Genomic DNA, 25612 nt, shown 5'->3' with positions numbered 1-25612 from the left:
AGGGCCGTTATGCAGAAAAGGGCTACTATTACTTGGGGTGTTTTAATAGCACGCAGAGCATTACTATCCCCACGTTGTTGTTGTAGAGTATCCATACCTCTAAGTAAGTAGCTCTACCCAATTAATTGCAATCATTGCACGTACGTGCGCACGCATAGGCATGGGGCGGGCATGGGGCGGGGGGTTTCAAAAGATGCTGCAGAATTAGCAATCTACAAGATAAAATCCATGACGTCCTATAGTCCCTTTCCCATAAGTATTTCTTCCCTCCTCCCCCCCCCCCCCCCCCCCCGGGTCATTACATTACTACCATAACCATAGAACCGTTTTTTTTTTCCTTTCCTTTTTTTTTTCTCTCTCTCTTTCCCCTAGCACTACTTCATCCTCTCACCTCCAATCTCCCTCTTTTCACTATCCTGGTGGTCGCCCTCATCCCGCGGCGGCAACCCCATGCCCATCCGCGCCAGCAAGTTCCCGCCAGGCCCCGCCAGCCCGCCTTGGCCCTTGAAGCTCTCCAACATGTTGGCGGCCAAGGCGTAGTCGATATCGAGCTCTGCGTTGTCCTCCTCCTCCTCCGCATCCTCGTTGTCAACCTCTTTAACCCGCAGCTTCGGCAGCGACGTCTCCAGCGCGCCAGCCTCCCGCAGCTCCGCCTCAACCTGCCGCATCACCTTCCTGATCTCTGCCTCCTCGCCGTCGTCCTCGGCTTCCGCCGCCCGCTCCCGTTCCAGCGTAGACACGGGCATCCCCATCATCTCGCGCATCATCCTTTCAAACTCGCGCTCGTCGAAGGAGACCTCTCTATCCTCCTCCCCTTCCTCATCATCCTCCTCCTCATCATCATCCCCCGAATTCAACTCATCATCCACATCCATCTCATCATCCCCCTCCACCTCCGCACCCTCAACCCCGCTTTATCATCGTTCAAAAACGCCTCAAAGCGCTCCACCATCCTCCTCAGGTTCTCCTCCGCGCCCTTGTCCCCCCACCCGCTCTCGTTCTGCGTGCCCCTATGCCCGGGCCTCCCCTGCAGCGTCTGCTCAAACTGCGCGTAGTCCACGTCGAGCCACTCCTCGCTGTCGGCGGTGGTGGGCCATGTGGCGGCGATCTCGGCGTCGGTTGGTGGCGGGGTGGGTGGGGAGGCGAGGAAGGTGCGGATGGTGGATATGGTGCGCTGCCGGGAGGGGGAGAGGAGTTGGGGCGCGGTGGCGTCGGAGAGGAGCATTTCGAAGCCGCTGGTGAGCTTTGTGCCAATGTCGAGGGCGTTGTTGGTGGTGGTGGTGCTGGGGGGGAAGCAGGCGCTGGGGGGGGGCGTGAAGGATTGGGCTTTGAGCTGGGCGTAGAGGGTTTTTGTGAATTTTGTGGAGACGGTGACGGGGTCGGTGGGGGGGAAGTGCGTCATTGGGGTGAGGGACTTGAGGCTGATGGGGTCGCGGAGGTAGAAGGCTTCGACTGCGGCAGCGATGGTGGCGGGGTGCATGTGGAGGAGGTGGGCGAGGGGGCGGGGGAGGGTGGTGAGGGCGTGGTGGGTGTTGTGGGCGGCGGCGGAGGGGTAGCGCGTGGTGCGGTAGAAGGACTCTTCTTCGACGAGGCGGATGTGTGTTAGTGTGGGGAGCGGCGGGATGGTGGTGGTGTAGGTGTGCAGGGTAGAGAGGGCTTCGGTGAGGGTGAGGGGGCGGGAGATGGGGGCTGTGCGGGTGGTGGTGGTGGTGGTGGGGGAAGGAACGGCGGAGAGCGGTACTATCAGAAGGCGGGTGGAGTTGATCCAGACGCGGTGGTCGGCAATCTCGGGGTTGAGCCATTTTGGCAGCGCGTTGGCCGCCTCGATGAGTAGGAATTCGCCGTCGGTGTCGTAGACTCTGCATGTGTGTAGATGTGTATATTAGAACCTCAGCTAGATAGCCACAAACTCTCTCCATCGCCCCTGTGAACACTGGTGTAGAAGTGCAATTACCGTATCCACAGATCCGCAAAGCGCGCACTCAGCTCCCTCAGCATCCACACCACAAACCACTCGTCGTCCACCGCATCCCATACTCTGTGCGTCCCTGCAGACACCACGTGCCCTCCTTCTCCGCCAGCTCCAGGCCGAACCCCTCGCGCTGCCAGATGTAGCCCTCGGACCATTTGGCTGCGAGCTCTTTTGCGAGCGGCTGTATCGTCTCGAGGCGCGCCTTTGCGGAGAGTGGAGAGGTGAGCAGGGAGGGGAGGAAGAGGGTGTACTCCATGCAGTCGTCGGGGAGCGTGCGGTTGGGGATGCCCTGGAAGGTGGAGGCGCTGAAGGTGGGGGTGAAGGGGTCGGGGGAGTCCATTTTGTGGAGGGGGGGTGGATGTGGAGGGAGGTAGAGCTAGAGGGGAGGGAGGTGGAGGGGAGGGAGGTAGAGCTAGAGGGGAGGGAGGTAGAGGGGAGGGAGGTAGAGCTAGAGGGGAGGGAGGTAGAGGGGAGGGAGGTAGAGGGGAGGGAGGTGGAGGGGAGGGGGGGAGCGGGAATGGAGGTTGGAGGCTCAACTGTTGTGTGAGGATCAATTCTCTTCGCTATGACGGGTGGATAAACGTTTACCCGGCTTTGCTTGTCTTGCGCGGAGTCATGAGTTGTCACTCGGTGGTGGGGAAGGGCTTGGCGGCGTTGCGTCTTCGAAAAATCTGAACTGAGAAAACACCTCGACTTTCCCCGCAATCTACACACTCAACTCTCCTCCACCAACACCAGTTCCTGTCACCAATTGGAGAAACAGAGAAAGCGTTCCCCCCAATTCCAATTAGACAATTAGACAGACACAGAGAGACAGAGAGACAGACACAGAGAGACAGACACAGAGAGACAGACAATGACCACCCTCGACAGCCTCCCCGCGCGCCTCGCCCGCTGGGAAGAGCGCCTGCGCTCCCTCACCACGCCGTCGCTGCCAACAGACTACGTGCGCCCGGACCCGCCGCGCATCGTCGAGGCCGTGCACTCTGTGGCGGTGCCCGAGGGCGTGCGGCTGGCGCTGCTGCAGCTGGGCATCCTCGACGGCAGCAACCCCGTGCCGCCGTTCACGGTGCTGCTGGCGGCGTTTGCGGCGCTCGCGGCGCGGCTGACGGGCGATGAGGATATTGCGCTCGGCACCAGCGCGGAGGGCGGGGAGCCGTTTGTGCTCAGGGTTGTGGTGGCGGCGGGGACGACGTTTGTGGGGTTGTTGGGGGAGGTGAAGAAGGTTTGTGGCTGTTCTGTTCTGTTTGCTCTGCATCTTGGAGTGGTTTATAGATGGCAGTTTGCTGATTGTGGTTATGATTGACCTTTGTGTGGTGACAGCTCGAGACCCAAGGCGCCGCCGACTCAGTCCCCTTCTCCGCCCTCACCGCGCACATCCAACAGGCCACAAAGTCCGCCGCCCCGCCGTGCCTCTTCCACCTCTCGCTCTACCACGCGCCCGACGCGCCCAGCCAGCAGTTCCTGTCCACCCACGCCAGCACCACGGACCTGTCCATCTTCGTCGAGCTTTCCTCCGCCCCCGCCTCCTCGCTCCGCCGCGCCCCGCAGGTGCCAGAAATCACCCTCAGCGCCCACTACAACCAGCTCATGTTCTCCACCAAGCGCGTCTCGTTCCTGCTCGAGCAGCTGCTGCAGATTGTGCAAGTCGGCGCCCGCAACCCGGACATCCCCGTGTCTAGCATCCCCCTGCAGACGCCGGAGCAGGAGGCCATCCTCCCGGACCCGCGCAAGGACCTGAATTGGGGCACCTTCCGCGGCGCCATCCACGACATCTTCAGCGCGAATGCAAAGAAGCACCCGGAGCGCGAGTGCGTCGTCGAGACGGGCGACGCCAGCGACGGCAGCAACACGAGGGTCTTCACGTACAGACACATTGACGAGGCGTCAAACATCCTGGCGCACCACTTTGTGGCCAAGGGCGTCAAGCGCGGGGACGTGGTCATGGTGTATGCGCACCGCGGCGTCGACCTCGTCGTTGCCGTCATGGGCGTGTTGAAGGCAGGAGCGACGTTCTCCGTCATCGACCCTGCGTATCCGCCGGCGCGGCAGAACATCTATCTGCAGGTTGCGCAGCCGCGCGCGCTGGTGGTGATCAAGAAGGCCGGGGCGCTGAGTGAGTTGGTGCGCGAGTATCTATCGAATGAGCTGCACATCCTCACTGAGGTGCCAGCGCTGGCGATCCAAGCCGACGGCACGCTTGTGGGCGGTGAGGTGGGCGGCAAGGACGTCCTGTCGGCGCAGGTACCGCTGAGGGAGAATGGGACCGGCGTTATCGTGGGCCCGGACTCGACGCCGACTCTCTCATTCACCTCTGGCTCCGAGGGGATCCCGAAGGGTGTCCGAGGCCGGCACTTCTCGCTCACATACTACTTCCCGTGGATGGCCGAGACGTTCGGGCTCTCCGCCACCGACCGCTTCACCATGCTCTCGGGCATCGCCCACGACCCCATCCAGCGCGACATCTTCACGCCGCTCTTCCTCGGCGCGCGCCTCCTCGTCCCCACCGCCGACGACATCGGCACTCCGGGGCGCCTCGCCGAATGGATGGCCGACCACGGCGCCACCATCACGCATCTGACACCAGCAATGGGACAGCTGCTCTCCGCACAGGCGACCCGCGCCATCCCGTCGCTGCACCACGCCTTCTTCGTCGGCGACGTGCTGACGAAGCGCGACTGCCTGCGCCTGCAGTCGCTCGCAAGAAACGTCGCGGTGGTGAATATGTATGGCACGACGGAGACGCAGCGCGCGGTGAGCTACTTTGAGGTGCCGTCGCTCACGGCGGACCCGACGTTCTCGCATAGTCTAAAGGACGTGGTGCCGGCGGGGCGCGGCATGCTCGATGTGCAGCTGCTTGTTGTGAACCGGCATGACCGCACGCAGATCTGTGGCGTCGGCGAGATTGGTGAGATCTATGTGCGTGCGGGGGGGCTGGCGGAGGGGTATCTGAAGCTGCCGGACATGACGGCGACAAAGTTTATCAAGAACTGGTATCTGGAGGACGACCACTGGGCTGCGCAGGCTGCGCAGGCTGCGGGGAGTGACAGCGGAGAGGAGACGTGGAGAGAGTTCTACCAGGGCCCCAGAGACAGAATGTACAGAACCGGCGACCTGGGCCGCTACCTCCCCGACGGCAACGTCGAGTGCTCCGGCCGCGCAGACGACCAAGTCAAGATCCGCGGCTTCCGCATCGAGCTCGGCGAGATCGACACCCACCTCTCCCAACACCCGCTCGTGCGCGAGAACGTGACCCTCGTGCGCCGCGACAAGGACGAAGAGCCCACCCTCGTCTCGTACATCGTCCCGCTGCAGTCACAGTCGCTCGAGTCCCTCCTCTCCGCCGACAACAACGACGACGCCGACGGAGACGACGACGAGATTGTCCGCGGCCTGCGCAAATACAGAAGCCTCATCCGCGACATCAAGACCCACCTCAAGGGCCGCCTACCAGCCTACGCCGTCCCCACCGTCGTCGTCCCCCTCTCCCGCCTGCCGCTCAACCCCAACGGCAAGATCGACAAGCCAGCCCTGCCCTTCCCAGACACTGCGCAGCTCGCTGCCGCCGCCGCGCGGCGGGGGGGCGCGGCGGAGGCGGCAGAGACGGCGCTGACGGAGACGCAGCGGGAGCTGCGCGTCATCTGGCAGGGGCTGCTGCCGCACGCGGCGGAGGCGATTGCGCCGGCGTCGAACTTTTTCGATGTGGGTGGCCACTCGATCCTGGCGACAAAGATGATCTTTGAGGTGCGCAAGAGGTTTGTGTGTGAGGTGGGCTTGGGGGCGGTGTTTAGCTTTCCGACGTTGGGGGCGCTGGCGGGTGAGATTGAGCGGTTGAAGGGGCATGGGGAGTTGGCGATCCAGTCGCTTGCGACGGGCGGCGGTGAGGATGAGAAGGCGGGGGAGAAAGAGGAGGAGGGGGAGAAGGGCGGGGAGACGGAGTATGTGCGTGATGCCCGCGAGTTGGCGGGGGCGCTGCCGGAGAGGTTTGAGACGCTGGGACACCCGGAGAGGGCGGCGACGGTGCTGTTGACGGGTGCGACGGGGTTTCTGGGGGTGTATCTGTTGCGGGACTTGCTGAGTCGGCGCAATCCGGAGGTCAAGAAGGTCTTTTTGCATGTGCGTGCGGCGGATAAGAGCAAGGCGCTGGAGAGGGTCAGGGCGAGCGCACAGGCGTATGGCGTGTGGGATGAGGCGTGGGTGCCGCGTGTGGAGTGTGTTGTGGGCGAGCTGGGGAGCCCGAAGTTGGGTGTGTCGGAGGAGGAGTGGGGCGTGTTGGTGGAGGAGGTGGATGTGGTTGTGCATAACGGTGCTCAGGTACGTGCCCCCCCCCAAACCCCAACCCCCCGGGTCTTGATGTTTTGTAGTAGATAGAGTGAGTGAGTGAGTGAGTGCTAACAGCAGCGACACAACAGGTCCACTGGGTCTACCCCTACTCCAAGCTGCGCCCGGCGAACGTCACGGGCACAGTCGACGCGCTGTTGCTGTGCGCGTCGGGCAAGGCGAAGAGCTTTTTGTTTGTGTCGTCGACGTCGGTGCTGGACTGTGACCACTACGTGCTGCTGTCGGACGCCATCATGGAGAAGGGTGGGGCGGGAGTGCCAGAGAGCGATGATCTTGAAGGGTCCGCCGGCGATCTGGGAACGGGGTATGGGCAGAGTAAGTGGGCGGGTGAGTATCTGGTCCGCGAGGCGGGGAGGAGGGGACTCAGTGGGTGTGTGGTGAGGCCCGGGTATGTTGTGGGGGATTCAAAGACGGGAGGTTAGTGTTTCCCTTTCTTTCTTTCCTTCTTTTCTCCCTTTAAGCTGTTGCTGGTCATGGACTATCACTCGTCTGCCAATGATCGATCCGCTGATTCCTATTTACCTGACTAACACCACCGCCACAGTAACAAACACCGACGACTTCCTCATCCGCATGCTCAAAGGCTGCGCGCAACTCGGGCAAATGCCCAACATCCACAACACCGTCAACATGGTCCCCGTCGACCACGTCGCACGCGTCGTCATCGCCTGCGCCTTCCACCCGCCCTCCTCCTCCACCCCGCTCCCCGTCGCGCACGTGACCTCCCACCCACGCCTGCGCTTCAACGAGTTCCTCGGCACCCTCGCCACCTACGGGTACGCCGTCGCGACGGCGGACTATGTCCCCTGGCGCGTGGCGCTCGAGGCGTGGGTCGTGGGCGGGAGCGCGGATAATGCGCTGTTCCCGCTGCTGCACTTTGTGCTGGATAATCTGCCGAATACGACGAAGGCGCCGGAGCTGGATGATGCGAATGCGGTGAGCGCGCTGCGGGAGGATGCGGCGTGGACGGGCGAGGATCGGAGTGGCGGGATGGGGGTCAGTGTGGAGTTGATGGGCGTGTATTTGGCGTATCTTGTTGCGTTGGGATTCTTGCCGGCGCCGGGTGGGAGGGGGCAGAGGGCGCTGCCGGAGGTGGTGTTGAGTGAGGTCCAGAAGAAGAGTCTGGGGACCGTCGGTGGACGGGGTGCTATGGTCTAGGTTTCTTTTTTTGTGTGTGTATATCCGAAAATGGCGAGGTTTGGGTACTTGGCTAGAGAGAATTAAAAAAAAAATTAGGATTGGGGTCGGTTTTGTGCTTTGGGCTGTGATATGGTGTGCTCGCCCATGGTCAATGATAAGAAGGGATCGGGTATCAAAGAAATTATCGTTCCACTCAATTCACCACGTGCTAATATAATAATATCCAGTGACTATGGGGTTAATTGGAAGAATGTAGTTGAAAAAACACTACCTCTTGGGGTAAAGTAAAACTTCTAGGCTACAGGCAAGACAGATAACCCGGATGGAGTGGGATAGACTACATATAGATTTTATAAACAAGGGCATTATACAGATGTAGGACACAGGCTGCAGCAGATACTCATAATGGGGATAATGACATTTACAAACAGGTTGTAGTTATTTGTCTTCTATTATATGTCCATTTACAATCTATTTCACTATGTTCGTAAGGTTTCGGTATAAATGTACGTTGGTAATGCTTTTCCTGGTCCGCAACCTCAACCTCGAAGATGTTGCAAAACATCTCACGAGGAATACCCGAAACCTAATTACCTCAGATCAGGTGGCTCCGGAGTCTCTATACCGAAATTCCCGCCGGCATCGCTAGTACTATACAAAGTACCCAATAGACCATTTAACTACTACAATAACAAGACCCTATAGTACCTCTACTGGTAGGTTGATTGTTCATGCTAGCCTTTAACTTTAGGTAGGATCCACTATCATTTGCAATTCCGCAACAAGAGATCCGGGATACCGAGAAACAACAGCGAAGTGCAACGGCACAGTGGTACCTTTTTTTGCCCTGTAAGGTAGACTAAACATTCGCTCCAAGTTTTTGGCATCTAAAATCTCCTCAGAGCTCGCAGCTAATTGAATAATCTTATTGGTGGAAGAATCACACTAAATGCTTTTCCCAACTCCAATTCCTACTCAACCTTTTATTGATCAGCCCTGTTCTAGACCTACGACACGAGGGCGGATGATCTTAACCCCTTCTATCAAGGGGTTAAGACCGCCTCGTTGGTATCTTACTAACCAGTGAACGTAATTCCAGTTACTGACAGCTTTCTTTACCCCTAGATTCTAGATCGACGGCATAATATGTATGACCCTGCAGCCGACCCCAATCTCGATAACGCCCGCTGTACCCCCCTGATTGAGATGACCGCTAACTATTCAGGCCTCGGGATAAGCTCATCATGATCGATATGCGTTTGAAACCCGCTATCAAGACTCAAGCCCACGATCGAATGCCCCCAAGACGAAAATAAACGATCCTCGACTATCTCGTCAGGTCGTATAATGAGAATAGAAAGGGTATGCATCTGAAACTCCGGTCAGACCCGGTGATGGGTTTCATGTTACCATGAAAGAGCGCCCTGAAGATCCGCCCTAATTTAAAACCCATCACTATGGTTTCTCTCATAAATATGTTGATCCACTAACTCGAGTTGGCTGAAAACTCGGGGAATCATGATAGGCGCAATCCGATCATTGACACCGCACCGCACCCAGACCGCAGAACAAAAGCACTATGCGACATAAACCCGCTCGACCAGCAATTCTTCTTCATGGTTTGACCAAGTTGTCTTTATCTTTCGGCCCTCGCCGGGCCACAAAACGGACCCAACAAGCGCAACACACGCCAGAACTCTCCCAGTCTTGACTCAAAACACCACACAAACTGGCCTCAACCTAAACAGTTTCGTCAGAGAGAGCGTTCTCTCTGCAAAATGAAGACGGCGGAGCTACCTCACCGCCTGAAACTCCCCAAACCGCAATCCAATCATTGACGCCGCACCACCGTACCACCGTACCACCAAACCCCCAACACCACGTGCGACGCAAATCCGCCCTACCGGTAACTCTTCAAAGTTCACTGTGGTCCGAATACAGGTTCTGGACCCTCCCGCTCACGTCGGGTCACGAAATGAGGTCGTCATGGCGGATATGCGTCTGGAGACCCGGCCGGGAGTAGTTATGATATAAACGTTGGGATATATTAATAGGGCGGTGATACTTAAGATACTATACTCAGGGTAGGTTGCTATTAAAAGACGATAAGAAAGACCTGGATAAAGTGCGGGAGGGCGCGGGAGGGTGCCTGCGTTGTGGAACCCCCCCCCCCCCCCCCGCGCCCCCGCCCCCTCCGACCCCGCGCTCCCGCATCATGGTAGAGTAACTCGAATCACCAATGTGCGGCGAGTGAGGAATAAGACCTCTTATAGCTTAGATCTATTCATGACTTATTCAAGATCAAAGGTAGAATTAGTCAACAACTTTCGCCAACGACCCAAACCCCATATCTATATCACCCGGCCGGGCGCGCCCCCGGGAGGCAAACCAGTCCCGCTGACCCCGCCGTACGACCCGACTAGAATCAGATTGTCAAGAGCCCATCTGTAGAGTATAAAGAAAAATTGTCGGCAGCGCGAGTATCGGTCGCATGCGTTTTCAAATTTGACGCCTAGCTAGCCACGGTAGGGAGGGCCAATTAATGAATTAAACAAGAAAGAAAGAAAGAAAGAAAGAAAAAAGCAGCAGGGAGGGCCCGTGTGCGCGGATTACCGCAAATCCAATCTAATATCAAGAGGGAAATTACTGGCAGTGAGCTCAATACCCCTAGATATCAACGAAGTCAAGGCCGCCTGGGGAATATAGAGGTGGTTGTGTGTGTGTGTGTGTGTGTGATCATAAATGATCACTCGTTGCCTTCAGAACCGATTTTAGATAATGATATCCGGGCCAGTTTGTAGGGTGATTTTTGTTTTGTTTTGTTTTGTTTTGTTTAATTCATTATATTAATTGAATGCAACCCTACGGTTATGGCATTTGTAGGGTGATAGTACTATTTGGTCCCATGCTTAAGTTACAGTGTCTCTTGATACGTACTATTGTTATTCGTGCTCCTTCCATTGTGACTCGTGTATCATGTGTCCCTGTGTACAACTATTGCGCGGCCCAAATATCATTTGTATTTGCCTTTTGTTGGTGTTGTCGATCTATCGGAACCATTATCCCAAAACCTAGTGGCCATAGGTAGCACGTCTGTTTACACCAACAGTCAAACCAATAATTTACGTCCTCGTGAGCGACACCTTTACTGTGATCGGTGAGGCGAGATAATCACAAGGACTGTAAAAACAAAAGACCTAGATTGACGTGATGTGACGCATATACGGGACATACATCTCGCCCTAGTGAAGTCACAATGTCATCTCTTGGACCTTAAGTAGAAACACTGCATGGTCTCGTTTTTACAGCCATATGGCCCATAATATTCGCTAGCTCAAGTCCCACCTCAAAACATATTTCTAGGGCAGTGCAAGGCACACGCTCTCACAATGTCACGTCAATGTATGTACTACCACGATACACTGCGCGCTCCTCGCCCCACACTGACTCAATATTTCTTTAAGTCCGACTCCTTCTGGAATGGATGAAGTGTCCCCCACAAACTCTTTGATAGGAAGGCTAGCTTTACGGTGAGTGAGACTTTATTCGAATGTATTAGATCGAGTAAATATATATATGAGTATTCCAATGCTGCATCTATCCACGGTGGCCTAGAGTCAATCTAGGTGTTTATATAAGGGGGGGGGGGGGGGGGGATCGTTTGCTTTTCTCATATACTCATGACCATGATCCCCACTCCCATCCCATAGTCAGATCTCGTCCAACTTGCCCCACCAGAGGAAAGCAGAATCCAATTAGATGTTGACACCCGGAATGTCATGCTCATTTTACAAGGCCTCTTGCTATCATTAGAACGTCACAACCGTATCCCAGGCTTTAAGGAACACCGAAAGAAAAAATCTCGAGGCATCCAACTCTAGGCAACGGTGAGGCGAGGCAGCAATAACAACCCGATATATATGCCCCATCCTAAGGCACCACATGGAACACATCACAGCTTCCAACTGTTTCAGATCTCGTATGGCTAGTTCCCATTGATTATAATTCAACAGCGAGCATTAAGATACAAAATCTCGACTTTTTCAACTCGGAATATATTGAACTTTTTGCGTCACATAGCTTATGTACACAAGGCTGTGATCGAGGCAACGAGATGAACGTAACCAGGTAGCCCGCTACAGGAACTTTCTAATCATCATATTATTATCAATACTAAGTACTGATACGGCTGAGAAGACTGTATCCTAGGCAATACCAGCTCCGTTACAAAACACTTCCCATTAATTCTCACAATGTGATGTAAAAGAGTAGAGGCATTTCTATTTTTGCGCTCTTTAGCTTCCCGATCCGTATACCGTCCTTTCTTCTGGCGTCCAATTAACTAGCCTTTTTACCCCGCCCTGGACCCTGATACCAGACTAGCGTACGCGTGTCTACTAGAGAATATATATTTATAGTTGCATGATGTCTCCACGACCTTGATTCCGCGGATAGGTTCCATATCCGCGAGCCCCCAAAGCCCTCCGGACGAACAGCTAGTAGTGCTAGTTTTTCAAATGAGGAGTAAATTTTCGACCGGCGCCTTTTTGCCTTTGCCTACTAGCGAATAAAATTACACCAATCTCCCAGTATCACTGTCGCGTCATAAAACCTCAAAGCCCCACAAATTAACCATACCCAGGAAAAGATGAGTTTCCGCTACGTTATATAGCAGTTGTGCGGCAATTCTGAAAACTTTGATAGATAACCAGCGCTTTGCGCCTAGCCAAACCTAACCCCGCCGCAATGACTCTCGAGAACGCAAAAACCTTTAGAAATAGCATAGTTATCATCCAAAGCTAGGCACACTTGTCTCCCATTAACCCCGCGCGGTCTCGGGCTCATCTTTCATTACTTTCAGCAGCTGTCCTGTCCAACCCCACAACTTGATGCAATATCTCACAACACGGTCATTGACCAGCCGCAGCTGCGCCCCGGGTACCAAAGCCAAAACCGCATGCGGCCGCTCTCCGTCCCACCGGCGATACCCCATTGTCGCCCAGGCATCAATCACCGGCCATCCAGATCCGGCCGGGCCTCAAAATCGGGCCAATATAACTGGTAGAATTCCGGAAACCCGACCTCATACTATTCAAGATTGACATCGCCACAAGACGCAATGGCCGCCAAACCACCACAGCCACAATGGTGTAACTACGATTTTTTTAAGGCACCGAAATGCCATTGATGCGCGCTCCAGGGGCCGGCGATGGCGAGGGCGCTCGTAGATATCGCCCGGGAACGTATGATGTGTGTGCGCACCGGGCTCATCGGGGGCCCTGATCGTTACAACGGAGCTGTAACTGGCACGTCACGGCGACCTTGTGCGCACAGGAGACCAACACGAGCGACCCGTTATTCTATTAGAAAGATAAATCAACCAGATCTTTCGGCGCATGGTGCGCGCCATGCGGAATGCGAATTCAAGATCTCCGATCAAATGACGTTGGCGCAATTAACGAGTAAACTGTCAAAACTCTTCTTGTTTCAGGTACCTGTGAGTTAGTGGACCAATAAGCCAGTATTAGATCTAGGATTGGTAAACACATGCAGCCACTGGATGATAATATTTCCGTTGCTAAATCCTCTAATGGTTGCTGCCTATGTTGTAGATAGCCGCCTCGCGCTCGAGATTTTAGGGCTACCAAGGTGTTATAATTCCTACGGAAATAACAGTCACTGTTATAAAGGCAAAACATGTTATTTGCACCCTGAGTACTCATATAGAGAAGCGTTTCGCCTGCTCTGGCTCTTAGGTGCGATCATAAAATATCACTCGCATAATCATCATCGAGTGATTGCTCATGATGTATTGACCGGGATGCGAAGCGGCTGAAGATATGAAATCCTCAACCGCAATAGCCAAGGAAGCCCCCCTGGGACTCAAATTTCCAGATCGTTGCCAGCAGTACACTTAATCAGAAGCAAAAAAGTCGCGACACTCCATGATCCCACGCCCAAACGACTAGTCCAGTCACCAGTAAAGCAGGGGGGGTAAACAAATATTACATACCTTGAGCTGTTCACGATCACCCTACATATCTCTCCAGTCATGACCGGTCCCTCGAGCTCTCAGCTAGAATAGAATAGGTAGCTAGAAAGCCTCAACCCACGGCGTCTAAAACCGAAACCGAACCTCACCGCCATAACCACGACCACCGCCGCCAGAATTAGACTACTTGATCTTTCATGTCGCGCGCAAAGGGTTCGAAGCGCACCCCCCCCCCCCCCCCCACAACTCATATCTTGTTTCTTCCACAATGATCGATAATTCGGGGATCGACTTTGTCCGTCTCATGCCATACTCAGCTAATTCCATCGACCCCCAGCCAGCATCGCACAGGCCTGCTCTGCCCCCCCCCCCCCCCCCATGCATCGCTCCCCAAATTTCGGGAGGCCTTGCATCCTGACGCCCCCCCCCCCTCCCTCCCTCCCTCACGCAAAACACAAAAATAAATATTCTTTGACAAGGGGTTGAGCCTCAAAATGGTCAGACGGCGGATAACACAATGGGTCATTCGACGGATTTGACTGGTTTCAGGAGACGTTACCAAATTGGGTTTTTCTTTTGGAGGGTGGAGGGGTGGCTTACTAAGTGGGCATGATGAGCTGCCGAGAATGACCATGTTTTGTTTGTTGCCACCCAAAGTGGTAAGGGCAAAGGTTGTATAGTGTTCTACAGATGCTTACTCGAGTTGTGTACCGGTATTGAGTTTGTTGACATCGCTATTACTCTACAGCAGTCAACGTCCGCCCATCTACTGATCTATTGACCGGTAGGCCCCCGGCCAACCCTGTTGTTACTCAACGAAAGCAACCCGACCAATCGATCGATGCAGTCGATCGAGCAGCTCCATCTTGCAAAACAGAAATCCCATTGACTAAGGGCGAGTAAGGTAAGGTAAGGAAGGACGTATGATTCCACGGTAACGTTAACACGTTGGGTGGACCGGAACGTCGAACCTTCAACAGTTTTTGTCGGTTAGAATTCTTTAACTACCACCGCAGGCAGTAGAAGCTAGTTGAAGGCGACCAGGGCGGTCAGTGTCAGTCAGTATGGTGTGTGTGTGTGGTAAGGCAACGCAAGGCAAGGAAGAAAGAAAAAAAATCGAGCAATCTGGAGCGCGAAGCGAAAAAGGAATGAAGGAGGGCGAGCGTGCGAGGGTTACCGGTAACAATTGTTTGCCTGTGGATGCGGGTACAAAGATGTAATGCGCGTTAGAACAAAAAGTCCGATCGGAGGATTATCAATTCTCCCCCGAGGAAACGCGGGCCACTCGACTCTAGTGAGGCCGCGTTGTCATGAGATATCACTCGGGAAGAGCTGGTGGATTCCACCTGCGCGAACTAGACAACGTATCCTTGTGTAATTAGTAAACATCTTGAGGTTCTATCTGTGCAAACGATCAAGTTCCTACCAGTTTGTGAAGCTCAAGCCCTCTCTGGAGAGGCTTAGAGATTGTCAGACAGGCACTAAACATCCGTCGTGCCTTCAATAAAGATATCTCTGTACATACCACCACGTTCAGTACTAGATACCCTTGATCAGCTGAGACCGAGAAATGATCGAGGGAATGTCAACGCGCAAGGGAATCCTTACTTAGAGACCCGTAGAAACAAGACAGCACATGTGCCCAAAAGGATAGTTCTTTCTTCCCTGAAATCAGTGGCCGGTATCGATTCTTCGATTAACTTTGGCAACTGGAGTGATAACGATCCAGACCTAGCCCCCTCCAACCCCATTTGTTTTTCAATCGATTGGCTAACACTTCATCCCGAGCTGTGCATACAATTGATTCTATTTGATTAACTTATTAAACTAGCAACCGGTGTGATGACGATTTAGACTTTTTCGAACCTTTCAGTTCTCTTGCCTCTGATAAAGATCTGTTAGCATATGCACGAACTGTAGATGCTTTACAACGAACGCGATTAGTTATACTCGATTAACTTATTAATTTTTGCAAGCGGAGTACTAGTGAGACTCTTTCGACCTCCTTAGTTCTCTTTTACCTCTGGTTGTCTGTGAGCCAATGATTCGCATAGAACGCAATTAATTCTATTCGATTAACTTATTAATTTTAGCAACCGAACTGAGACTTTTCTTCGGTTCCCCTTCAACTCGCTTTGCCTCTGTTAGTTAATACTCCACCGATTGTGCAATTAATAACTCCACTTACCCGGTAAAAGAACCCCTCTTTGAATTTCGGCAATGTTATCTTTTATGAGTATTTCGGTTGGCTCTTCCCGTTCTCCACGGTTGATAAACTTTGTCATTTGCCATGCAAGTGACCAAACCCCAACCTCCAACCATGACTAGACCGTTAGTTGGAGTAGCCCAGCGTTCTAGACAGATAGAGCTCAAAAATCTTCACCTCTCAAAGAGTCATGGCCCTTTCCCTACCGGTTCGCTTTTCGATTCAACATGAGCTGAACGGTGGTAGCACTGCCAGGTTGGTTAGAGCTTTGAAGCTACCGCCGCCAAGAGAGGCAAACATCTACGAAGCTGCAGGGAGAAGTGCTGCTTCGCGGGTATGGTTTTGGGCCGTAGCTTGCTATCATTGGCCAGACTCAAATAAACAAACCTCCAACAGTTCCAAGATCTGTCATCCAGTTACGCAACCCCCTTCTTCCACCCCCAGCTGGCTTTCTGTCTTTCTGCAGAGAACGTTGGACACCTTTAGGGCCAGCCTATGTACGACTCTGGTTGGATGACTGATATTGCTATGAGTGACGCTCTTCTCTCGACATCTTAAACAAGGCTGAGCCCTATCCCATGGGTTTGTGTGTGGTGCATGCTTTCCAAATCAGGTGACTTTGAGACCTGCCTGTACATGATGGAGATTATTATCCACCCGTTTCCATACATTCCTATGTGCACTGGCCATTGGCTGCCGTCTGGGATATTAGCAGCCGTTTCAAATAGCTGCGAACAGACAGGAACAGGACCAGCGACCAAACCAACTGGTCCGACATTTTCGACTCCTATCTTTGCCTTCTCCCGTCTCCAGAAACAGCTCCTTGGCGGCGGCAGCCCTTTAGCGAAGGTGCCTGTGCCTAACTATCTAGCTACTCTACAATGTAGGTACCTCTTTTACCTAGAGCAGGTACTCTGGCTCCAGCAACACTCAGGTTCCCTCACGTGACGTCCTTATTCAGTAAAAATAATATCAACTCACATAACCGACAAACCAGACACCAGACATGGGTTTCCTGCATGGACCAATGACTGGCGAGCCATCATTTGTCCGACCTCCAATCGGTTTAGAGGATATCAGGCAACAATAACCGTGCGCGGGTCCCTTTGTTGGTTCGGGCCCGCGTTTTTGCGGTACCGGTACCCGACCGAACGTCACAACGCCTTCTTGTTGGTTGCCTGTTTATGGGGTTTGGTCCTGACACATGAACCACTGGGAAATAGGGAAACAGAACAAGAACGACTCTTCTTGCAGAGATGGAGACGTGTCCTTTGCTATCTGAGAGCCGGCTTTGCTTCATTTGACTTGAGTCATCAACAATGTTTGGTAGCGTATGATCGCAGCAGCGGAGAGCAAGCTAGCTGATCTGAAGAGATGGCCATCATCATATCATTGCTCCCGCAACGGGCAACGTCATCTGCAGATATCAAAAGACTGACTGACTGACTGTACCCCAATACCCCCCCACATAATGTGATGCGCCGCCCATGAACTCTACTAGATAGAGCAGACGCATACTCCAGGTATTGGGTGCATACCGCATACCTAGACCACGTAGGTTCGAACCCTTAAAATCATCACCATGCGCTCCCCAACTCCTACCATACATAGGCTATGTAAAGGACACAGTATACTGCTGCTGGCTGGCCTCTCCATGTTCAACGAGACCGACTACAGAAGTCAATGTAGGATACTTGTGTAGACTTTGTATGTAGATATAAAAAGCCGGCGGCAGCGTGTTACAGTATGTATGCGCCGCCAGATGGTACTCTAGGTCTATGTATGTAGAGTAGGCAGACTTTATGCCGCGGAGTCCACTGGAGTACATACTCTAGAGTAGGCTACAGGTTCTTGCACGGGATCCGATAGGTCAAGGGACTGCAAAGGTGTTGAAACCGACATACCGGTCACTCACTTCAACGCCTATCATGCACCCGCTTGCTTGAACAACACACCTAATTACTGGCACTGTTTTGCAACATGAACCCGGTGAGCCAACCAGCGTCCGCGATGTACCCTACGATAATCAGACGCCTGCGTAGGGGAATGATATGAATATCCTGCCGTGTGAGGAAGGTAAAAAAAAAAAAAAAAATATTTTCAGTTTTTTTTTATGTGGAGGAGTTCAAAATGGCTGCAGCAATATCGGCATGCGGACATGTGGAAAGAACACTCATAGGTATGCACACCCGGCATTGATAGCTACCCGAAAAAAAACTGAGGTTATGATACCGAAGTCATTTTTCTCCCTTGCTGCCTCTCATTCGAATAGTAGCTTTAGGCCAGTACCTTTACGTGTAGCGATATGGTCTCTCTCCGGAAATGATTTGTTCTCCTGAATGTCCCGGATTTCTCCATCATGCTTCACACTATTAGCCTGAATAATGTAATATTCAGTTATGTAACGGCATTCAAATTTCCCAACTCTGAAGGGGTCGTCCGCCGACTCACAGAAACTACATGTACTTGACCCCCTTTTCTATGTAGGCGGGAGTAATGATCGGACGGACATTCTTCAATCTGATATGGCTGCATTTTTATACGTATTCGAGTGAACAGCATAGCAAACATACTCGCGTACAGCATAACCAGAAAATACAAGTGACGAAACAGAGACTATTTGTATGGAGTGGCGCTGATCTGCCATACAAAATACGGATTTGCATTTTCTGGTTCTTTCCCTACACGCGGGTATATGCACATGTGAAATTTATTTTCCTATAAAATTTCGGTCCCTTGAAGGAAACTAAAGCCTATCGCCTTGCTTTTAATGATGACTGTGAAGAGTGCGCCGTCTGCGGATTGAACCGCTAACATCGCGTTAGAATTGCTTGGTAGTTCTTTTTGTTATTTTTATTTCGTGTGTGTCAACTGCGGTTGGCACCGGTTGGTGTCGTTGTTAATAACTTGGGTCCCAGGATTGGCTATTTTTTTTATGCGGTTACGCATGCGTATGAGTGGGTTCCTCACCAGGTTTTTTTCTCCGAGAACAACGCCGGTGAGGTACGAGTAGTGAAAGATGGGCGTACTCTACTTTAGTTACGACCTTCTGGAACACGGTCCACGACTCCACGGGACGATGACTGATTGCTTGCGCAGGGCTTCCACTCCCGCGTTATCCTCTGAGTTTTAATCTCGATCTGCATGGCGAAGCACTTGCGAGATGAGGCAGTTGGTAACTATCCCTTGGGCTTCCATTTCATTCCCTGCTGCCCTTTTCGCCTTTGCGCAGATTGTCTTGATCGCTCACGAGACTCACGAGAGGAGTAGAGTACATAATGATTAACGAAAAAATCAGTCATTGAATGGATGTTTAAATCATACAGGGATAGAGAAAACGTAGTTTTCTTGGTGGAACCATGTTCTTCATCCGGTACTTGTATCTTCCCCGCAGCAATGGTAGGGTAGCTGAGGATGAATATGAAAGGAAAGTGTCGAGATCCAGGATCGAGTATCATCAGTCCCCCGCGCTCCAAGGACCCTCTTTGTGTGTAACTAGGCTCTCCTTTCAGCGGGTGAATTGTGTTACCCCTACCTACAGCAGATGAGCTGCCTCCGCAATCCAACCCATGGCGGCATCGCAATGGGGTGTTTTGGTTTGGATAAACAAAGTCCAGGGGGTGTGATGAGGTGCAAAGAAACGGAGCGGGTTCGTTTCGTTCCTGCATTTTCTTTTTTACCTGCTATTTTCTTCTGCGCGAGTAAACATGGCTTAGTTAGCGGTGCGGGCAGGGTCGGTACTTCCCTACATGTAGATAGATGCCCATCCTATTTTATTTTTTTGATTCCTGCGGGCCAGGGGCTAGAAGAGTTTTTTTCTTCTTCCGTTTCCTTTTCCTTTTCCTTTTCCTTTTCCTTTGTTTCGTTTCGACTTTCTTTGCTAATGGTCCGTTTCATGGAAGGCGTCCCGGGGCACGTTACATGGTTTATTATTAAAATATCATTTCCCTGCACAAGCGTGAAATCAGTGGCTTTGAAGTAACACCGTTTTCGTCAGTGGCTTAGCATAGCCCTACCAGCGACGACGGATGTGCTGCGGCTGGCCGCGGTGTGGCTGTTATTGTCGACTCAAAGGGGAAGAAGGCTAGCTGCTCCTGCTTAGGCCGTCTGTAGTATGCAATGCACGCTATGAATACCAAGGCCCCAGCTTATGTAGGGACGAAACGGACAGAAGGACGGGGGCAGGAAAGTGAGAAAGAGAGCCCAGAGGGTGTGCCCAGCTCAACGATTTGTTTTTTTTCCTTCCCGTCTAAGCAGAAATTTCGCACACTGTGGGGTGTGCGACAGTTGGATCTGAAGAACCATGTTCGCGTGTCATGAGGCAGCATCCGCCTTCCTGGGTGATCGAGGATCTTCGCGTTTCTAGTCGGGTTTGGAAAGATGAAAGTGTTGTTTTTCGTTGAGGGAAAACATAGATATGCAGCTTTTCTAGTTCATACTGATCAATCTTTTCGAGAGTAGTTCATATTACGACATATCATAACTCGGACGATCGTGAGCTAAAAACTTTGGTTTTTAGATAGGTACCATTTGGTACCCGATTTGGGGCCATCATTTTATTGCTACTTGTTTGAACGTCGCAACGCCTCTGACACGTCCACAGAGGATTGATTAGCAGCAAGAGAACACCTCAAAGGTTACGACGTCGTTTTTTGTTGCAGTCACTATTATTGACCCTGACCCGTCCTGGCATCCACACACATGAAGCATACACTTCTTTCCCCCTCTGGTAAGCCAGTCGGGTTGGGAAACGACCAAGAATAGAAGTTACATGAACAATGCGTAGAGTATGTACCGAGTATGTACCTCTACTTATGCGCCCATCCCATTAGCAGTTATATTTTTGTTCCCCGCGAGGTACTTTCTGCATGGGGGGTGTATTTACTGCACCCAGCCCATTTTGTTTTGCACTTGCCGTGCTGATGCTGATGGTTTTGAAGAAGATGGTAGTGGTGGTGGTGGTGGTGGTCAACTAACAGGAACTTTTGCCTAACGTGTGAGGTAGAGCATCCTGTACGGGACGGGTCTCTCTAGGATCCGGAACCCTTCCAAAGATGTTTGGCTGCAAGTTCTATTTGTGCAGCGCTGAATTGAACGTGAAGTCTCCCCGTCGGTTGTTTTCGATACGAAAAGGACGAAAAGGGTGAGATTTGGGATGGTGTGTATGTATGCAGTCCCTAAAGCACAGGCGCTAGATGACGACCGTAAAATGAAGAAATGAAATTTCCCACAAATTTCCTGCCCACCGATTTACATCAGGAAAACCACGAAAAAGGCATGTATTCATTGCGTAGTCGCTTGTCGCCGCCCGCGCTCTTGAGTTACTTGGTCAATCTCTTGCCACTTCGTATGATGGACATTGGAAGAGTCATGAACCAATTCTGGAATACATGTATGCTTTTGTCTGCTACCGTTTCGTTTGTTCTAGCCGGAGGTTCCGCCAAGCTCAAAGGTCGATTTATCCCTTTGCCTCTTTGGTCCAATATAATTTTGGAAATCAAATTATTGACTTTCCCCGGAAGGGTGTGAAACTACTAGGCATTGTCGGATACTAGATGAATCCCCGAGTCCAGGCATCGTCATTTATCAGAAATCTCGTCGATGGATCCCAGCACATAAGTGGAGTTGAAGGCGGAGCAACACGGAGAGGCTAATTTTTTTCTTTCTTGCCCTCTCGTGATGGAATACTAGCTACTCGTAGACGGTAGAGGGGTAAACAAGAAAGTTTGGCGTGAAGCTGGGGGATGAAAAAAAAAAAAAAGAAGGAAAATTGGACCCCGGAAAGCCGTACAGCCGTTGGTCAACCTATCTCTCACCTCCCTTACTCTCAGTGGCGAGACCTTCTCTCCCTTCCCGATATGGTCAAATATTGGACAGGTTTGCCAAGGGACGACTGTTGCGAGTCACAACTGACTTCCCCTCTTGGCATTAACCTGCAGACTGAAGCTATATTTTCCCCTGTTGCTGTTGTCACTTGCGTTGATAGGCCAATAACAGTGACACTAGCAGGGGTTGTCCCGCGCCTGTTCTGAATGCTATATGGCTCACAGCTGTGCCCGGGACCCGTCCAGTAAAAAGGGAGGATTTTTGTCGGGATGACTGGTTGGGGGGTTGAAGAGGGGGCGGGCCTGCTTCCAATGGTGGTAGAGTAGTGGTGGTGGTGCAGGGAGGGAGCACGGTGGGCGAACATTGGGCAGCCAGCGACTTGCAACTCCGCAGCAGAGCGGTAGCAGCGGTCCTGGGTGTGTGGGTGTAAAGTGGTGGTAGTGTGTGTGTGGTGTGGAGGGCTGGTTATGTGATGTGGAGAGGGAGTGTGTGGTGTGGAGCATACCAGTAAGGTCTTGCTGCGCTTCTGCTTGCTGCTGGTACTGCTGCTACTCTGCAGGCTTAGATCCACACCCCTCATCATCCATCTCCGGTCACCACTGTAGTGGTTACAGCGTCCATCTCTTCCTCTATTTTCTTCTCCTACACCTCGCTGGTAACCATCAATTGTCCTTGTTTTAGGTATTACATACAACTAACATTCTTCTCTCTTTGAGGGCTAGATGTTGGCTTTGTGGGCTAAATAGGATGGACATATGAAAAGAAAAATAATAATAGTAGCATAAATAACAATACTGTTTTTGTGATGGAACAAAGAAAGAAAGAAAGAGAAATCACATTTTATAATATTGTGAGGTATGAATATAGTAGGAGATTTGGTATTTGGGTCAGGTTTTAGAGGACGGAAGTTTCGGGTTCAGCTTGTTCGTCACTTCTTTTAGACTTTTGGGCCTATGTAGTCCAAGGCATTTTTTATCACGAAGTCTAGTTCAAGTTAGGGGAAAACTGCCTGCAACTGCAAGTGCAAGTGATGTACCTAACTGCTGCTGCTCGCCCCTCCCTCCCCACCCCTGCCCGCTTGGATCACTTCGCCTGTCAACTAACAGGACAAGACTGGCCAGAAGAGGAGGAGGAGGAGGGAAGGAGGAGTAGACTCTCTCTGGACCGTTCCACAAGACTCAAGTCTCTTTTCTACCCCCTCAACCCAACCACCACCCGTCCTTTCTTCCTTCCTCTCTCCTTCCCCCCAACGCGGTGGACGATAGTGATCGATACATTTTGCACCGGTAGGCGGCAAAAGGTCTGAAGAAATTGTCGCTCTTCTGATAAACCCATCCTGTCACGTTCACGTCTCTTTCTTCTCAAAAGAAGTTCACTCCCCCCATCCCCTTGGTCTACTTCTTCGTTCTCTCCTTCTACTCTCTCTCCTTCCTTCTACTCTTTCCTCGCCCATCCTCCCCCTCTCTAGTCAACCTTTCAATTTAGTGCAGAAAACCCTTCGTCAAATAAATACTTGTCACCGGAGGCAATCGGTCTTTTCACACTCCTCGCCATCACAATACTGGTTTGGTTTTGATAATCAACTCCACGACACAACCCGTCTCTTCGATAGTCCAATATTCCTGCGACTTTCTACCAGTCGACTATTGCGACCCGCGAACTATTAATTTAGGCTTTCGTCGTCGCACTTAACAGAGTTCTTCTACCCAGTTCCCTACAGTCGGTACAACCAATTAGCAGTCGTTCAAGTTCGAAAATAACTTTACGAATCACCACCTACTCATCTCTGTAAAACAAAAAACAAAAAACAAAAAAAACAAGAATCAGTTTTCTATAATCTACAACCCGACGACTTTATTGTCTTAGCTGTTGTTGTTGAATGGGAAGTGTTCATTAGTTCGGAGCTGCAAACTTCGTTCGTGAATCTACGTTCGTCGTAGATCACAGTTGATCGGGAGCCAAGAGCAAAACTGGTAAGTTTAGAGAATAGGAATCCAGTCTCGCCACCAGTTTTCTGCCGCACCGTGGTTGGATCGATGTATCCTGGGCGAATGATGGCTGACGAAATCACCAATCTGTCGAAAAGATTTGATAATCTTTTAAACACGTTTTCTCACCCAACTTCCGCAACATCTAAATTCGATATGCCGAGTTACAACCCCCAGTTGCCGCCTACACCCCAGAGTGCTGGCCGCATTATGGAAATGGTGTCCCTCACTACATGGGCTCCGAATTTCGCCCTTCGGAGAAGGATTATCGGGGTTTCAGCAATGGAGGGGCCTATCAATTCGAAACAACTCCATTCGAGACACGACAGGATTCACACTTTGCTGCACGCCAACAGGCGAACTACCACGGTGTTCCTGCGCCCCCCGGCATCACCCACCCGAATCACTGGTTCGGGTCTCTCGTACAGGCTCCTCAGAAACGGGTGGAACTCCCACCCATTGACGGGGCTTTTGACAGGCAGATGTACCAAGTAAGCAACATTAACAGCTTGTTCTCAAATATCTTTGTTTCTGACCAGAAACAGCAGAGCCATATGCATCAGCGTCGGCAGCAAAGACAAGAGAGGAAACAAGAGCAGACTGCTCGCCCAGCGGAAGAGAAGCCTGTGGGTGGTGTTTCAGCGCACTTGGATTATGACATGGAAGAAATGACCGGGTTTGTTGGTCAGGTATCTCAGCATCTGTATGTTGGCCATTTCCAGACGTTCTCTTTTGAACATGTCACTAACAGTCCCCATAGTGTCAACCACCCCTTGTCCGTTGAGGCCCAGGAACGAGGCCTTACCCGGGATACTCGCAAGTTTGTGTTGCAGATTTTGTCTTCAACAAGACTTCCCAGCTCAACCATCTTGCTTGGTCTTGTCTACTTGAAGGAAAGAGTTTCGATGCCCAACTTCGCCGCTGCTCCAAGGGATTCACTATTCTTCCACCGCATGCTAACCATCGCTCTGCTTCTTGCAAGCAAGTTTCTCGACGATAATACGTTTCAAAACAAGTCTTGGTCCGAGGTGACGGGACTTCCCGTTGCCGACTTGAATGCTTTGGAGAAGACATGGTTGGAGGAGATTGGATGGCACTTGCATGTTGACCCTGAGGGAACTAAGGGTTTCAGCCAGTACAAGTTGATGTGGGATGCTTATCGTAAGAATGGATCAAAGGCACCAGCACCAGCACCAGCTCTTGCTCCAATTAACACCAACATCAGACGCCAGCACCGCAACACTCCGTCAATCGTCTCTCCCGATTCTCAGATGTGGGCCAACACGCCTGAATATCCGATGTCCGGCAGGAAGAGTTATGAGTTGATGACACCAGGGGAAATGTATCCGGAAACTGCATATTACTCTCACCACTCTGATGTGGGCAGCGAGTATATCCCAATTCAACTGCCGCCTCCTCAACCACAGCACCGCCAATACGATAACAGTGGTTACTGGGCTCACATGGAATCACGTATGGAATACTCGGCTGAGTATTCGCCGCCATCTGCTCCTGAAACCGGCCCCCCCACACCTGTCGAATATGCTCATGCCTGGCCCGGCTCTGCTGGGTTTCCTCCTTCGCTATTGAATCCTCCGCACCAATCAGCCACTTACTCAAGGCTGCCACCTCCAATTCCAAGCTACCATCAGCACATGGGACAAACTTGGCGCCCTCCGTTCTGCGGCTACGCTTATGGGCAGCGAACTGAGAATTATTTGATGGCAAGTTTTGGTCAACCCGTCACTGTTTAAATCACATTCATTTCAACAAACCTTCGGAACGTTTTCAGTAGAGTATTTTATTTGTCTCCAAACTTCCCCGATACTCTTTACTTTTATTTCATAATACAAAAAGTTGGTTCCTTTGTCACTTGCCTATACTAGAACCATCCAGTAAGTTCTTGCATTTGGTTTCGCGGTTTTTTTTTTTGTTTATCTAGGTTTCTTTTCTTTCTCTCTGCACGCATATTTCCGCATTATCTTTTTTGTTCATCGGCTGGCTTTACTGCGATTTTTTTTCCTTTGCTTTCATGAAATATAAGTTGGTGGGTAAAATGGTTTGGATATTTTTGAAGGGGAAAAGCGGGTCTCTAAATACAGCGATTGTTTTCTGGGGTGGGGAAGGTACAGAGTATTCAATTTCTT

The 25612-nt window shown here is 51.8% G+C and overlaps 3 protein-coding genes across 3 annotated transcripts; 2 read left to right on the top strand and 1 right to left on the bottom strand.

Moving 5' to 3' along the window:
- Positions 1–374: 374 nt before the first annotated feature.
- On the bottom strand, positions 375–2312 carry LAJ45_05501 (uncharacterized protein; the record flags this gene model as incomplete). The annotated part of the gene is made up of 4 exons (XM_046115072.1): positions 375–912; positions 1047–1859; positions 1955–2038; positions 2095–2312. The coding sequence occupies 4 exons, from the start codon at positions 2310–2312 to the stop codon at positions 375–377; spliced, it is 1653 nt and encodes a 550-aa protein (XP_045971594.1).
- A 516-nt stretch (positions 2313–2828) lies between these two features.
- Positions 2829–7471, top strand: LAJ45_05500 (uncharacterized protein; the record flags this gene model as incomplete). The annotated part of the gene is made up of 4 exons (XM_046115071.1): positions 2829–3197; positions 3296–6286; positions 6385–6730; positions 6858–7471. The coding sequence occupies 4 exons, from the start codon at positions 2829–2831 to the stop codon at positions 7469–7471; spliced, it is 4320 nt and encodes a 1439-aa protein (XP_045971593.1).
- Positions 7472–23698: 16227 nt separating this feature from the next.
- Positions 23699–25219, top strand: LAJ45_05499 (uncharacterized protein; the record flags this gene model as incomplete). The annotated part of the gene is made up of 3 exons (XM_046115070.1): positions 23699–23956; positions 24014–24168; positions 24226–25219. The coding sequence occupies 3 exons, from the start codon at positions 23699–23701 to the stop codon at positions 25217–25219; spliced, it is 1407 nt and encodes a 468-aa protein (XP_045971592.1).
- Between the last annotated feature and the right edge of the window lie 393 nt (positions 25220–25612).

Source organism: Morchella importuna, assembly GCF_003444635.1.
Source record: "Morchella importuna strain M04M26 chromosome Unknown Morimp01GS015, whole genome shotgun sequence".
NCBI classification, from domain to species: Eukaryota; Fungi; Ascomycota; class Pezizomycetes; order Pezizales; family Morchellaceae; genus Morchella; species Morchella importuna.
Note: the sequence above shows the minus strand (reverse complement) of the source record. Positions and strands in the feature narration are given on the sequence as shown.